This window comes from Colias philodice, chromosome 29 (genome assembly GCF_061535455.1).
Source record: "Colias philodice isolate Cphi_HAF_F1 chromosome 29, ilColPhil1 Martin Lab GWU primary, whole genome shotgun sequence".
NCBI lineage: Eukaryota > Metazoa > Arthropoda > Insecta > Lepidoptera > Pieridae > Colias > Colias philodice.
Genome location: NC_143114.1, coordinates 6,266,601 through 6,284,013, shown reverse-complemented (window position 1 = coordinate 6,284,013; position 17,413 = coordinate 6,266,601). Strand labels below are relative to the sequence as shown.

Genomic DNA, 17,413 nt, shown 5'->3' with positions numbered 1-17,413 from the left:
ATAGTCTATGTAAGGTAGCAAATAGCAATAGCTTATTTTTAAATACATACTAGATTTTCTATGTTAATTAAATGTTTCACCTTGATAAAAACATCCTTTAACATTCTCTAGCAGGATAAGAAAACTTCAGACACAAAAATTGTATCATAAAAAAGCTGTGTTGCGACCAACACGACGTGAAAGAAAGGCTAACAAACAACTTTTCGCGTTATAATATTACTTAGTGAGGATTACATAGGTACCTACTTTATTTTGAACTCTAAACACAATTACAAAATTATGCTTATACATATAATTATTTTAGAATCCACCCAAAAATATAGCATATACAGATATCACGTAATAAGTTACTCTAAAACAACTACACATTGCAAATATTTATTTGCACGCAATAAAGCTATCACATTCAAATTGCGCGTTTTACGACGCTCACATGCCAGGTGTTCAATTTATTTTTAAATTTGATATGTGACATAATGTCTTATGTCAACTGTCAAAAACAGCGCGCTCTATTTTTGGCGGGAATCGGTCGTCGGTTTATTCCTCTGAGGTCGTCGACATCTTTGCCTACTAACCTTTCGGAGTATCGCGAAATGTGTCTATCTCTTTCCTACTTATACACATGCTATATACGCATCTCTATCTAGCTCATTAGACGAATTCTCAGAATACATTTTGTTGCGTAGTTATTTCTAAGCAAATTGTTTTCGTGGCGCCTGTTTATTGTTATGTGTTGAATACATTTCTATTTTGTATTATATAAATGAGACTGAAATTATTTATCATTGCGTTAATTGTTTTACACAATAATAGCTGAACCTATTTGGTCCTATATTTATATGTATATGTGTCAAATCAATACTTAGTAAAAAACAAAGTCGCTATCGCTGTCTGTCCGTCCAAGGTCCGTCCCTATGTACCTATGCTTACATCTTTAAAACTACGCAACCCATTTTGATGAGGTTTTTTTCAATAGATAAATAGAGTGGTTTTTGAGGAAGGTTAGTCTATAATTTATTAAGATTTCTACATTCTTAGTTTAAGAACTAACACAATGTTTGTTAAGAAAAACTATGTGTAAAAGTCCCTCGGTTTTCGAGATATTCGACATTTTCGCAAATTCAATTAAATTACACCCTTTGCTACTGTTTTGGTGGCAAAACTTCAAATTGAGGAATGTTTGTGTAGAATTCGTCCGCGACCCTTGCATAGTATCCGAAAAGATGCGCTATCAAATATTTATGTACGACTAGCTGTGCCCCGCGGTTTTACCCACATTGCTCCGCTCCTATTGGTCTAAGCGTGATGATATATAGCCTATAGCCTTCCACGATAAATGAGCTATCTAATACCGAAATAATTTTTCAAATCGGACCAGTACTTAGTTCCCGAGATTAGCCCGATCAAACAAACAAACTCTTCAGCTTTATAATATTAAAGTATAGATTAATTTATTGGAGATAGGACTTGCAAGATTTTAAAATATGTAAAATTTTATATTGTTATCACAAATAATATAGGTACCTAATATTATACTCGATTCGAACCGGTTATTATTATTCTGTATTTTGACCACAATTTTGACGATTCAGAAGCGCTACAACGAAGGGCGCATGCATGTTTTTTGTATTATGTTATGCTAATCCAATTTAGTATTAAAACAACAAAAAAAACTGCCCGTTTCCATTGAGATAATATTACTACGTATGGAGGAGACACCACGAACAAAATCTGTGCGCCATTTTTTTGCTCTAACTAAGTTTTAAAAATTATTATCTAGTTAGTTACTTACCGATGAAAGTTATTCCTTTGCACTTTTCCGTATTATTTGTATTATTTGTGCAATATCATAACACACACGAAGGCATATTTGATGCGTTTCACTTTAAAACCATTAAAAAAAACCGCTCAACATACGCCACATGACGTATGTTGAGTGGAACATAAGTTATGTAGGCCGTGTCGTCTCCATATTAATATTATCTCAATGCCCGTTTCATTAAGATTTCGAAATACTTAACACACTGTATTTCCAGTATTTAAAACAATATAAATTCCTAATACAATGAATTATACAATGAGGCTTACTTTAAAGTATTTTTTTAATTCCATGAGAGACAATGACAAAAGAATAACACAATACAGCTAGAATACTTAATAATAATATGATTCTCGGAATAATTCGGGTAATAATCGCCCTAGCGATAAGAAGCCGATTGTATATCTATCCTGCTCTCTCATGCGATGAGTGAAAAGGAAAGAGGGTTCAATCAATGACACACGTCTGACACGACATCTTTCCAGTTTTTGGACTTAAAGTCAGTGTGCTGTCAAACTACGCCCGTGCAACATCATTTTATTTGATTTGTATTGAAGTTCATAGATTTGTGCTGGGATTTATGACTTTTTTACATCTAGTGAATTTCTAATTTAGTTTAGCGATTTTGTTCTGTGATTTTTTGCTTGATTTACGTTGTTATTTGAGTTTTCTTGCAATGTCTGAGTTGTACACTTCTTCTGACTATGCTCGAATGCATTTGATTTACGGTGAGTGTAAGGGTGACGCTAAACGAGCTGCAGAAGTGTATCGAGAAAGATTCCCGAATGCCAAACATCCTGACCATCGAGTGTTCACTAGCGTACATAATGCATTCATAGAAGGAAGGATACCAGGAACCAGTATTGAACCTGAACACAGTGAAGACGATGATCTTGAGGAGTCTATAGCAAGACCTACAGGTGTTTCAGGTAGAAATGAGCATCCATATAATTATCGGCTCGTCCAATGTTTGCTACCAAGAGACTGTTCTGCGAGAGTTAAATTCTGCAAAAACATGCTTAGCCAATTAAAAAATGATCCGGAATTCTTCTATAAAATTCTATGGAGCAATGAAGTGACGTGCGGGGAGAACGGATATTTTAATATGCACTATCTGAATAGCTTTCAGTTCACTGACCCTTTAACCGAAGAAGACAGTTCTGAGTATGAAATAAACTTTTGGACTGGTATCCTAAACGGCAAAGTTATCGGCCCGTTTGAATTGCCAGAAACATTAACTGCAGAGAGCTATTTGGCTTTTTTAAGACAGGATCTTCCAACTTTATTGGAAGACGTTTCGTTAACAGATCGTAGCAGAATGTGGCTGCAGCACGATGATTGTTCCGCTCATAACTCCCGTAGCATTCGAGACCATCTCGATGAAATGTATCCCCAAAGATGGATCGGGCGGTTTGGAACAATAGTTTGGCCACAACGATCGCCAGATCTTAACCCACTCGACTTTTTCTACTGGAAATCTGTCAAAGACATGGTCTACGAATATCCAATTACTTCAGTGGAGCAGATTCGAGAGCGTGTGCAAATTGCTGCTCAAAAAATTACTAAAATGAAGCATGCAAGCAAATTAAAACGGTCCTTCATTTTAAGGTGTGAAGCATGTATAACAGCTAATGGTGGCCGTTTTGATCACTTTTTGTAAATTTTAATTTAATAAAACATTACTTTTATATTGATATTGTCTTTCATTTCGTTCATTTAAATTCCAAACACATTTCAATTTATTTAGTACTAGCATGTACTAGCTACGCTTCGCGGTTTCACCCGCGTGGCACCGCTCCTGTTGGTCTTAGTGTAATGATATGTAGCCTATAACCTTCCTCGATAAATGGGCTATCTAACACCGAAAGAATTTTTGAAATCGGACTAGTAGTTCTTGAGATGAGCGCGTTCAAACAAACGAACAAACAAGCTCTTCAGCTTTATTATATTACTATATATTTAAATTTATTTAATTTTATGTAAGTAGTCGAAAATCTCGAAAGCCGAGGTACTTTTACTAAACTTCATCGTCCCATAGGTTTACAGGCACTATATTATTATCCATTGATTATGCCTTATGCCCTTCTATCTATAATTCTATAGAAATGACTTTGTTATTACACGCTTTATATTAGCTTCACCTGTATGTTTGTAACCGACTTCTTTGGGCGCGATTTTGACCCACTTTAAACGGCCAGATTTCGTTCAAACTTTGTAGATTTATTGAGGACCGATGACAATACACTAATTTGATAAAAATTTTCTATTTTTTAGTTCGGTTTTCTATAAAAAGCGTGTTTTTTAGTTTTTTTTAATTTTATATTATGTAGTGAAGATTACGAAACCAAAATTGCGACTACAACACATGTAAAATAGCATTGCAATCTCATTAAATATTGATCGGAAGAAACAAAGATTCTCACAGTAAGGTTTCAAATCTAATTATTTATGCATAAGCCAAGTATTTTACGGTCGAAGTTAAACCTACACTATTGTAATTTGTAGGGCTTGATAAATTTTGCAAACTCATTCTCTCTACTAAGGAATGCATTGAACGTAAAAATAGGGTTGCTATAGTAAAATAATGAAACGATTTTTTTAGTAAGCCTTGTCGTGTATTCTGATCTAAGAAACTTTTAAATATTTTTATCAAAGGATTTATTTATTACTGGCAGTCCGACCCGGCTTCGCCCGTGGTACCAACATCTTTACGTTTTCTCTCCATAAGAACCATCCTAGTACTTCAAGGAATGTTATAAAAAATAACGACGAAATCGTTTCAGCTGTTCTCGAGATTTGCACTTAATATTATAGATTACAGTAATTAAAATAAGTGGTAACTGGTAAGTATGCAAAATGGCACACCCTATGAGCACACCATTCTGTGTTTTTTATGTACCTTCATATACAATACTAGCTATTCCCCGCGGTTTCACCCGCATTGCTCCGCTCCTGTCGGTCTTAGCGTGATGATACAATATAGCCTATAATCTTCCTCGATAAATGGGTTATCTAACACCGAAATAATTTTTCAAAGCGGACCAGTAGTTTCTGAGATTAGCGCGTTCAAACAAACAAACAAACAAACTCTTCAGCTTTAAAAGTACCTATAGATTACAAAGCTATATTTGTGTATTTTAAAATCAAAAACGACTGTTTTTTTTTGCAAATCCTTCACCAGTTTATAGCGCTAAATTATTTCTAAAAATTATGTCAGTCTGTCAATTTTAAGGAGAGCTAGAGATGGCAAATAATAATAAATCAATTATTTATTTGTTTATAAATCTATACTTCATCATCACTATATAGTATAAAACAAAGTCGCTTTCTCTGTTCCTATGTCCCTTTGTAGTGTAGGTACAAATCTTTGAAACTACGCAACGGATTTTGATGCGGTTTTTTTTAATAGATAGAGTGATTCAAGAGGAAGGTTTATATGTATAATAACATCCATTAAATAGTGGAGAAGTACTGTTATTTTTGAGGTTTCTAATGTGATGTCGTAAATAATTACATTTTTTCCGCTTACATTGCAAACGCAGGCTGAACCCTACGAGTTTTATCAAAATAATGTACTAAGTATTGTACACATTGAAAAGGTCTACAGAAAAGTCTGCGATGGTATATGTCTATCTCTTATGGATAACCCACAATAACTTTTTTTGTCATTTACTTTTTACGACAAAGAATGGTTAATTTTCGAAGCGATTTTAAACAAAACAGCATTAATCCTTAACGAATTAAATACCTTGAATACATTGTTCATTTAACCCCTTGACCACCAAGCGGCCCGATCGGGCCACGACACAATAGATTTTCTATTGTGTCTGTGATTCCAACTTTTTTTACAAGAAATAAAGTATATTCAGGTCTCTGAAGATTATTAAACAGTATTTTATTGTTATGTTTGTGGCTGCGCTGCACTGAGCAGTGTAGTGTGCGCCCTCTGACTAAATAAAAAAAAATTGTGAGCGTCTAAATGTAACACATAATAATGTGTCTGCATTTTGATGCTGAAAACAGTATTTTGTATACTTTTTTTTTTGTTAAACAGTAAAAAGTATAATTTAGTAAAAAACAGTAGAATACTGTTTAAAACAGTATAGTTGGCAACCCTGTAGTCGCTAGTAATATTATAAAGGTGAAGAGTTTGTTTGAACGAGCTAATCTCGGAAACTACTGTTCCGATTAGAAAAATTCTTTCTTTGTTAGATAGCCCATTTATCGAGGAAAGCTCGTTAAGACCAATAGGAGCGGAGCACTGCGGGTAAAACCGCGGGGCACAGCTAGTAAAAAAAACAAGCTGTCTCATGACCCTGAATTTCTGAGACTTAATTTTCACATTATATTTTCTCCTTTGCAAAATGCTTGAAAAAACCTTTTAATTTTATAAAGATAATAAATAAATAAACTTTAATTCCAGGAATGTCCCGAAGGTGTGGTGCACGAAGAGTCCTTCAAAGATATATACGCGAAATTCTTTCCACATGGCAGTGAGTTATTTATCATTCTTATATCTTTTTTAAGGCCTAATACTGTAACTGTAAAACAAAGTAGGTATTGACTAACAGTAGACTGCCTAAAAAAATTTTTTTTATAGTGTGGAAATCTTCCAAAGATACCCACGGCCCCCGGGGAAGGAGCCGTGTGTTATGTCGGATTCTTACCGACTAAAACCCCACTGTGTTCCGTCGAGCCGCTTTAATGATGGGGCCGCGGGTATTTGTTAGAATTCTTCCGCGACCCCCTCGGCGGCAGCCCATCTCCAGGCCAGGCGCAAGCCAAGAACAGGAAAGGTGGTTTGCCTGCTCTTCCCTCCCGTTGGAACAGTAGACTGCCTGCTAAAATGACATATTCTAAGTCGAAATTTATTTTTTCTTGTTTTAAATAATCTCCTAAATTGCTAGACTTCGATTTTAACAGGATTTTCTGCATAGCTACCTAATGTTAAAAATAAAATTTTAAAGTTTATCTCAATTTGAGTTAATAATCGAAAAGCTCAGATGAATCAGCTGGTATTATTAATAACTCAGGCCCCGGAATCACAGACACAATAGAAAATCTATTGTGTCGCGGACCGATCGGGTCGTTCGGGGCTCTATGGGTTATAAAATGAAAAATGGATACAAACAAAACAATAGAAGAGTAGATACTATATTACCTAAGTGCGAAGCTCAGTTAATGATATTATGTAATATATTACATTAGCAAAAAGTAACTTTATTTCTAGAAAGAATCCATACAATTACAAGTATCAATCTAAAATATATTTATAGTTAAGTTTGTTAGTTTTAACTATGTACTAGTACAGACGGCCTCCTTGGTACAGAGGTTGACGCGTGAGCGTAGAACCGGATGGGCCTGGGTTCGATTCCCGGTGGAGACAAAGAAGAAAATGGCTCGGTCTAGCAGGACATAGAAGGCTGATCACCTATATTATGTCTATGAAGAAAAATCGACCAGTGAGTCAGATGTAACATGCGGGACATTTGGACCAGACACGGGACTTCACTTTAGTACAAATTGCATTTTAAATCCGTTAAAATTTAAATTTAAATTTAAAAACGTTAAATCAAGAATATACTTCGTTGAAATTTAATATGTATTTAAAATTTAAAAGCGTAAACCAAGAAATTTAATATTTTAATATTAAATTTATTTTTATACTTTTTCAGATTCAGCGCTATACGCCCATTATGTGTTTAAAGCATTTGACGTGAACTGCAGCGGGGCTATAAGTTTCAGGGTTAGTATTGTTATTTATATAGATAGGTATTAACTATTTCTCAAATTCACATTATTAAAAAGACATATAGACAAACACAATAAAAATGGAAAAAAAAACTAACCCTAAAAAAGCTATTTAATTTAATTTATCTTTAATTTAATTATTTATTGCACACACAAAAGAAATAGAGACACATAAAGTACAGATAATAGGAAAATAATGTGTACAAACGGTGGCCTTATCGCTAGGTAGCGAGCTACAAAGTTTATTATAGTTGATTGCTGATTATCAGCGCTGTCAGGTTTTGGACAGTATTTGCTGATACGCAACTTTTTGCTTATCCAGTTTCAACGTAAGTTTATTTTTCATTTTGACATTTCATAAATAAAAATAACAAAACTATGAGGGTCAGTCTTGAGTGCTGAATATCAGCACTGTCTGTACATTCGAATATTCAGCAGCATGTGCAGTATAGTAACTACTTCCCTGTACACCTCACACTACACTAGTAGATACTGTATAGCTTCTACAGACTAAATTATTTTTTTCTTGGAGTTTCATAGTTTAGCAATAAAAAAACAACGTCGTTAGCCCATCACTACATAGTATAAAACAAAGTCGCTTTCCCTGTCCCTATATCCCTATAGATATATGCATGTATCCCTATAGCTATAATATAATAATATGTATATTCTTAAATCTTTAAAACTACGCAACGTCAGTTTTTTTAATAGATAGAGTGGTTCTCGAGGAAGGTTTGAGTATATAATTTATTAGCTTTTAGACAAAGCGAGCGAAGCCGCGAGCGGAAAGCTAACTTATCATATAATACAAGTAAAAAATAAATCTCTGGTAGGTTACGACGCTCTCCAGTACTTTAGTGTAGTTTCGCTGAAATACAATCTTTTGCTTCCCTTGGGAATGTCATAGTACCAGTACAGTAACTTATTATTTATTAGCTATCCGAGTGCAGCATCTTACGGTTAGTAGAAAAAATTACAAATTATATGTATTTGTTATTTTTAGTCTTCTTTAAGGACTAAGTCTCATCTATATTAGCTTAGGTAGTACATATATTAGAAAAAACTACATTATAATCCGTTTTTAAAAATCGCTTAAATGCGCTCCAGGCACAAGAATCATAATTACATATATGTTAAAATCACTCCATTGCGACATGAAAGAAGGACAAACAAACAAACACATTTACACACATTAATTGACATTTAAGTAAGTTTAAGAATGTATACCAACAAAATTGAAATTTTAACGGTATTTTTGCGTTATTCAATTCTATCCTATCCTACTTAATATTATAAATGCGAAAGTTTGTGAAGGATGTGTATGTGTATGTTTGTTACTCTTTCACGCAAATACTTACTACTGAACCGATTACAATGAAATTTAGAACACATATAGAGAGTAACTTGGATTTACACATAGAACGGGTACTATGCGGGTTTTTCTTTGAAAACTTCCCGTCCGACTAGGGCCCTTCCGGCCTCCTCCACTCAAGGGACAGCCCAAGCCGAGGTCCAAGATCCCCGTCAAGGGGGGACGCCCTTGTGCATGTAGCTACCAGGGTGAAACTTCAGACCCACGCGTCCGCGTTAAAATGTAGAAGCCCTTCTGGCTAACATTTAGAAACAACACACAAAAAAAATTGCACACGCGGGCGAAGCTGCGAGCGGAAAGCTAGTATTACCACATAATAATAACTAGTAGCTAGCTAGTATGACAATAATGTAGAGAAAACATTTTGCTTCCGTTTAATTTTTCATTTACGTGATATTTCAAACTTCATCAAATACTCATATTGTTTATACTATTTTATACATCAAATATTTATTTCGTGGTTTAAATAAAGGAAATGCTTATGTGTATTCGCTTCTCTATAAAGATTTTTATTAATAAAACCTTTCAAACAAAATGATAAATAGCTTCCGGACGTTAAAGTATTGCTAATCCATACTAATATTATAAATGCGAAAGTAACTCTGTCTGTCTGTCTGTTACTCAATCACGCCCCAACTACTGAACCAATTTGCATGAAATTTGGTATAGAGATATTTTGATACCTGAGAAAGGATATAGGATAGGTTTTATCCCGGAAATCCTACGGGAACGGGTTTTTCGTTGAAAACGCGGGCGAAGCCGCGGGCGGAAAGCTAGTAAGTTATATATTTTATTTGATATCTCATAGAAATCCGTGCCAACTTGTTTCAAGAGAAGTCGTTTAAACTAGATATATTTTGATAAACTTTACGTCTATAATATTATCAACGATAGTTAAGATGGTACTTTTCTTCCCTATCTTATATTATTTTACAATAATCTTTTAAGACTACCTAATGAATAATGTAAATCGTAAAAACCAAGCACTCGTCTCAGAAGTGAAACATCTTTGGCAAGATTCAATGATGCCAAAATCGGCGCCTTACTGCATAACGTGACGGTACCTATTAAAGAAGTTCCTAAAAAAGTTTCCCTTCAAAAATCCTTAAACTCGTTGAGTAGGAACGTTTTTTTTTTATAACACTAGCTTTCCGACCGCGTTTGTCAGAAAAACCCGCATATTTCCCGTGCCCGTAAAATTTTTGGGATAAAACCTATCCTTTGTGTTAATCCAAGTTACCCTCTATATGTGTGCTTAATTTCATTGTAATCGGTTCAGTAGTATTTACGTGAAAGGGTAACAAACACACACACATCCTCACAAACTTTCGAATTTATAATATTAGTAGGAAGGAAGTAGGATAGGATAAGATTAGTAGGATTACGCATACACATATTCGAGATAGTTTGAACAAAACCATATTCATCTATGCTATAAAAATGTGTATCAAATTGTCAAATATTAGAACGTCATTTCTGAATTCTGACACATCGCACAGGTTAAAAATTCCTTTTCCCGCGCTATTTACTATCTGTGGTTGCAGGTGACAATTTGCGGCGACATTCCCGGCCGCCCGAATTATAATACCTCCAATGCTAACCACAGGGAATGGCGATTATTACGAAATTTGCACTGAAATATTTCAATATAACACTTTGTGGATATTTCAGGAAAATATTCACACGTGAAAATTAAAAATTAACGCAACAAGAATTACTTGATGGTTCATTTTTATCTCTGTAAAGTAAAAAAGGAGTTAGTAATATCTCTTTTAGGTTGGTATTCTCCAGGATTGTTATCTATAACTTATAGAGAGACAATCCTTGAGAATATAGACTATAACACCTCAAACGTGAATACAAACCTATATTTTTAGCACAATACATAATTTTATTTTTATTATTAATTGCAATAGGAGTTTTATTTTGTAACTTAACTTCTACATAGACAAGTAGGCTGAAACAAATGGCAGAGGAATAGAATAACGCAAAAGAAACTTCTATCACGAATTTTTGACATAAGCTCTTGACATTTTGGTAATGGTTCGGTCACTCTACCAACGAAGACGACGACCACGACCAAAATTCCCATCCAACCGATAACATTTGTCTCGGCAGATAAGTTCTAACACTCTCAACAACCCTCATTTACATTTGGGGTTACAAATCTACAGACTCCAACGTTCCTACATAAATAGCTTACTCCCTTAGATACGATAATACACTGCAGTTTTCCTCATTCGTAACATATAATGTTCTTGTTTTGATCCAACACGGTCTTTGGGAAACAAACATCGTCTTGACCTACTTATGTTAGCGTATACTTGTATTCTATATGTTTTATTGCCTTCGCAAACTTTGGGAATAACAATGTGAACTTAATCTACATATTTGTTATAGTTTTTTTATCTGTATCTTGAATATATGTTTGACAAAACTACTTTACTGGAGTATTTTTTTATATTCAATCTGGCAATACGAGGCATAAAATATATTAATACAAAAGAAAATCAAAGAAAATCCATGACAGTACGAAGTTTGTAGGCCCAGTATTATTTAGTTAATCTAGTTATTTATGGTCAAATTAAATAATAAATAATAATTGTTCAAGCTTTAATATTATCCTACTACTATTATAAAGGCGAAAGTTTGTAAGTATGGATGTATGGATGTTTGTTACTCTTTCACGTAAAAACTACTGAACCGATTACAATGAAATTTAGTCTAACTAACTACTGGTCCGATTTGAAAAAATTTTTCGGTGTTAGATTCTTATCGAGGAAGTCTACAGGCTATATTATCACACTAAGACCAACAGGAGTGGAGCTCTGCAGGTAAAACCGCAGGGCACAGCTAATCTATACTTATAATATTATAAAGCTGAAGAGTTTGTTTGTTTGTTTGAACGCGCTAATCTCGGGAACTACTGGTCCGATTTGAAAAATTCTTTCGGTGTTAGATAGCCCATTTATCGAGGAAGGTTATAGGCTATATATCATCACGCTACGACCAACAGGGGTGGAGTTACGGGGGTGAAACCGCGCGGAGCAGCTTGTCTATTATAAAACCGCACCAAAACGTTGCGTAGTTTTAAATATTTAGATATAGGGACAGAGAAAGTGACTTTAAATATACGGGTGCTACCGCCTACCATAGTGATTAATAAAAACACCAATCATTCGACACGATAAACGTCAAATTCACAGCAATTCACACCCTTGTCACAACATTCTGGCGGGCCGCCAAGCCCGTAATAGCCTAGGTATTCAGTCTAGACTGTGGAGCACTAGATTGCTATTTTCGTAGGCTCGGATACGTGGGCACTTTTAGTTAAGTGGAGATTGTTAATTGGAAGTTGATTGCAATCTTTATTATGTGTTAAAATTATACATAAAGAAGTGTCATTAATATGTGAATGTTGAAAGTGAAGATTAATATACCTAATTCTTTTAACTCTTATAACATATAACTTGCTTTTTTGTTTGAACGCCTTAATCTTAGGAACTAATGGACTTGATATCAAAAATTCTTTCACTGTTGGATTTGTACGTGATCCCTGCTGCTATAGACTTAGAGCATCTCTAAGGCTATATACTATAATATTATATTTAATTACCACGAACAAAGCCGGGCCGATTGCTAATATTCAATATTTTGAAAATAATATCGTTAGAGATCTTGTCAGAACTCCATCACAATTGTGTCCTACTGACCGATTCTAGATTCGATGCCACAGACACGCATATAAGCTCATATACATGTCAATTTAATTAAAACAACCCTGTTCGTCGAGGATTGATAAAAAACAATCCAGTGACCGCTCGTGAGCTCACCCCCGACAAATTATTAGCTGTCAGATTTCAAATTTTACACAGCCACTCACAAAAGTAACGGTATGCGAAATGTGTGTATAAAGCCCATTTGTTCAAAATTGACGTCATTTGGTTCGTTTGAGCACGTTTGAAATTTGAGCGTGATTTTGCGTTTGGAGAATTTTTTACGTAGGGTGAAGAGGGACACTTTTAAATGAAATATTATTAAGTATGTATTTTGTTATGCATGTTTTGGTTGTTTCTCTAATAAGTACATTTTCCCCACAAGGTGTGTCTTGTGGGGAAAATGGACTTATTTCTTTTCGAAAATAGACTTATCCAATACCTTTTATATACCAACACTTGACTATTATCTATACATATTGTCGATACATATTGTCGAACACTATACAAATAGATATTTCTAGCCATAAGCCAAGTTTATCATAAAATTAAGAAACCTGCAACCTCTTTAGGGAACTATAACTAGTGTCCCTGTTTATCGAAAATTAAACTTATACAAAACTAAACTAATACTCATACTATATTAAATTGATTGTAACTTACCATCAGATTATATTATATTAAACTAGCTAAACATATGTATCTAAAGCCTTCTTTAATATAAAATTAAGAAACCCTTTAACATTCCAGGAACTCCTCGTAACCCTGTCTACGCTGCTACGCGGCTCAGTCTACGAGCGTCTACGCTGGGCGTTCCGGCTCTACGACGTAGACGGTGACGGTGCTATCACCAGGCAGGAGCTCGGTGAGGTCGTTGTGGCGGTCCACGAGCTGCTGGGTCGGAGAGCACCGCCTGGATCACCGGCTTCCAGGATAGATGACGCCAAGGCTAATGAACAGGTACTAGAATCCTACTAATATCCTATCCTATCTTACTAATATTATAAATGCGAAAGTTTGTGAGGATGGATATGTATGTGTGTGTTTGTTACTCTTTCACGCAAATACTACTGAACCGATTACAATGGAATTTAGCACACGTATAGAGGGTAACTTAGATTCAAAAGTGCTTCTAGAAGAAGTCTTATTGAATATATAAATGTTTGAGTTTGAGTTAGATATTTAGTGTTATAACATTCTTATCCTACTAATATTATAAATGTGCAAGTTTGTATGTTTGTTTGTTTGTTACTCCTTCACGCAAAATTGCTTAACCGGTTTGATATTTGGCATATACATATATACACATACACATAGAGAGCAACATCGATTAACACATAATTTTTACCAAGGAAATTGCACAGGAACGGGAAGCAAGTTTTTCTTCGAAAGCGCGGGTGAAGCCGCGGGCGGAAAGGTAGTGCTTTATAAATTAAATTAAAATTTGTTAGCTAGTAGTATACTAGCTGTGCCCTGCGGCTACACCCAAGGACGTAAAATAGCAAGTATATGTATAGCTTATGTTAGTCTGGTACATAAGCAACATCACTGACAAGTATCATCAAAATTCGAACAGTGGTTAAGGCGTGAAAGAGGAACAAACATACATACATTCATCCTCACAAACTTTCACGTTCAAATAATATTAGTAAGATATCATCCGTGAAACGGGTGACCTTTTACATTCCTGGGCAGGTGACGCCATCTAGTCCCAGATTGAGTAAATTAAAATCATATCAGATGCCAATATTAGTTTATTCAACTTGCTTTAGAAGCGCTTTTAAGTTTTGAATCGCCGGTCAAAATTAAGACAAAAATACACCGTTTTGGAAATAAATTTTTAACATTATGATTTTTATCAGTCCATATTTGTTGCCTTGTGAAGTTGCACTTCAAGCCTCTTGTGAAGCCTCATGAGAGTTTAATTCATAAACCAACACTGTAAGCTGTATTCAAAAATTCAGATTAGAAGATGCATCAGATATCATTGAATTTTTCCTTTTTCTTCTTGTGTGTTATTCTTAGAATAGCTATACAATTATGTGTTAATATCTGTTATTACTGGACAAAACTTTGGTTCATTTTTATTGTTTCTGGTTTGCTCAGGATTGTTTCCTTCACCATTTGAAATGATAATCATTACGACCTACTCCTTTTACAGGTCGACCGCGTGTTCAGGAAGCTGGACTTGAATCAAGATGGAGTAATCACCATAGAGGAGTTCCTAGAGTCGTGCCTGAAGGATGACGTCATCACTCGCTCGCTCCAAATGTTCGATACAGGACTATGACGTCAGAGTGATACAGCGCGCGAAACTAGGTAATTATTAATATGAATGAAATTTTTTATAGCCACTGAAACTTAAAACAATTTTTCTTTTGAAATATACATATTTAAATAGCTATCATTTCATTTTTTTCATAGGTTATCATTTAGGTACCTATAACTTGAGTGGTATACCTCTTGTGACTTTACAATGTTCATTTCTTGTCATTCTTACAACATATAACATTTAGATTTTTATAACATTACATTACTTTTTTTAATATTCCATGGCTTTGTCAAATAGAACGCGTACTTAACGCGCGTCAAAACGCTGTTGCTTTGTTTGACGGAATAGCACACGTCATAACGACGTCAGTTTAACGTTCTGACGCACGCTACAAACATGTTCTGTTTGACAAAGCCATAAAATAAAAAATAAAAAACTTGACAGGTTTAAAGGGACATAGGATGGAGCGAAGTTACTTAAATAATTGACTTGCTTTCTATGAGAGCTCCCGCTCAAGCGAAAGGGGGCTCCGGTCTAGCCCCCTTTCCCAACGCGTGACAAGGAACTTCGTTCCAAATTCCCATTTTTTATATTTATTTAAGGACCAATTTTTCAATGCTTGGATAAAACTTAGTCGTCGAATAATGTATAAAACTACCATTTTAAAATCGTATTCTAATTGCCCGTATTTGACAGTTTCCGTGACATTTTAATATTATCATGTAATACTTTATTGGACGGATAAGTTTTATCCAAGCATTGAAAAATCGGCCCTAAATACTATAAAACTAATCTAAACAGCCCGTCCCCCAGGCTGGTCCGCAAGCGGGCCCCGCGGCGCTGCTGCTGCCGCGGCGGCGCCCTGCGGTCCCTCGCCGCCGCGTGCCGAGCTCAAGCACCGCACTATATAGCTCTAGTTGAGCGGTTCTATGTCAGAGTACTGCGACCGAAGATCAAGAGCGTTTTGATTTTCCAGTTCTAGTCGCCCTGTCGTTATACTTACAGTCATGTGGGGTCATGGGGGTTGTAACCATTTCGTTACAAATTGGCTATATAAGTCTAATGTAATGGGGTTATCATGAGGGTGCTGTGGAGCCTCGCCACCGCGTGCCGAGCTCAAGCACCGCATTATATAGCTCTAGTTGAGCGGTTCTATGTCAGAGTACTGCGACCGAAGATCAAGAGCGTTTTGATTTTCCAGTTTTAGTCGTCGGGGGTCAGGGGGGTTGTGAACATCTTGTAACTAATTTGCTATATGACTTGAGAGATATTGATATTGAATGGGGTCCTGTTTCTTGTTAGGGGTTGAGGGTTGAGGATCACGAGGGGTTCAAGCAATGAGGGTTATGACCAACTTGTAACTTATCGGCTATATAAGTCAATATAAAAAAAAGTGCTATTGTAAAGTGCTTCATGGGAGGGTTTAGTTAATTGGTTTAGTCACTATAGACCGCATCTAGTCAGAGACCACTCTTGATCTTAAGTATATAAATATTGGAAGTTAAAAGTCAAGAGGCTCGTGGCCCCCTCGAACTCAAAACCATCAATACAATTTTATCTTATTTACTTACAACTTTGTATTAATTACATTGAGCCGTGGTGCTCATGACCTCTATAGTTCCACAGAATAACAACCCCTATGTCCACCTATTGTATGAGGGTAGCGGTACTGATGACCCCCTGATACCATTTAAAGAACACGTGAAATGATTTTTAGGGCTTACAAAGAATTTCTAAAATACAATATGCCCTTCCTAATTGGAAAATGAATAAGTGAGAAACTTTAAACATACAGAAATGTTATAAATTAACATTATCCTGCTTAAATCGTGTTAAAGTTTTAGTAAAAATAGATATTACAATTTGATACTTATTTCATGTATACTTTAATTTTTTGCATAAATTGTTATTGCAATCTATAAATTGCTTCAAAAGTATTATTTGACAAGGTTTAGGTTTAGGATATTACATTCAAAAATAAATAAAAATAACTCCACTGTGTTTCCTGTAGCCACTTTTTTTTCGATTTATTACAAAAAAATGTTTTAATTTATAAAAAAATATTTTTTTAAAGAAATGTAATCTTCAATAGAACTTTCTCATAAACTCTGACCTCTTATATACAAAATTGATATTTTTTTTGGTTTTGCATATTAATTACATTGTTACTATCTTTAATGCAAAACTCAATCAATTTAAGTCAGTCATCATTTCAGTCCTTTTGCTTTAAGAGACGAACATACTAACTTACTAAACGTTGAGCAACTGTACGGATTTTTTACATTTTTATTAAAGTAACAATAATATTATTTTAAGCAAACTGCGTGTGCATTTTTGTAAAATTTATTAAATAAAAAAAATCTTAAATTTCTTTAAATACATATGTACCTACCGAGACAACAGGGTATAGGTTTTTTTGATAAATGCTTAAACATATACACGAAAAACGTCATTTTTACGCTTATCTGCGGTTTTTTTTTCAT

General features: G+C 34.9%; 1 protein-coding gene across 2 annotated transcripts in view; it reads left to right on the top strand.

The window, feature by feature from the left end:
* LOC149476038 (A-type potassium channel modulatory protein KCNIP1) overlaps window positions 1-16,775 on the top strand; it is a 62,448-nt gene extending 45,673 nt beyond the window's left edge. Inside the window, exons 3-7 of one of the 2 annotated variants that reach the window (XM_089713086.1) lie at window positions 6,243-6,312; window positions 7,495-7,565; window positions 13,409-13,618; window positions 14,820-14,977; window positions 15,744-16,775. In XM_089713086.1, coding sequence (XP_089569212.1) covers window positions 6,243-6,312; window positions 7,495-7,565; window positions 13,409-13,618; window positions 14,820-14,948 — 480 coding nt within the window. In that variant the 3' untranslated portion in view covers window positions 14,949-14,977; window positions 15,744-16,775. Of the gene's footprint in view, window positions 1-6,242; window positions 6,313-7,494; window positions 7,566-13,408; window positions 13,619-14,819; window positions 14,978-15,731 lie in introns of both variants that reach the window. The other variant, XM_089713087.1, reaches the window with a different exon arrangement.
* The last annotated feature ends 638 nt before the right edge of the window (window positions 16,776-17,413 follow it).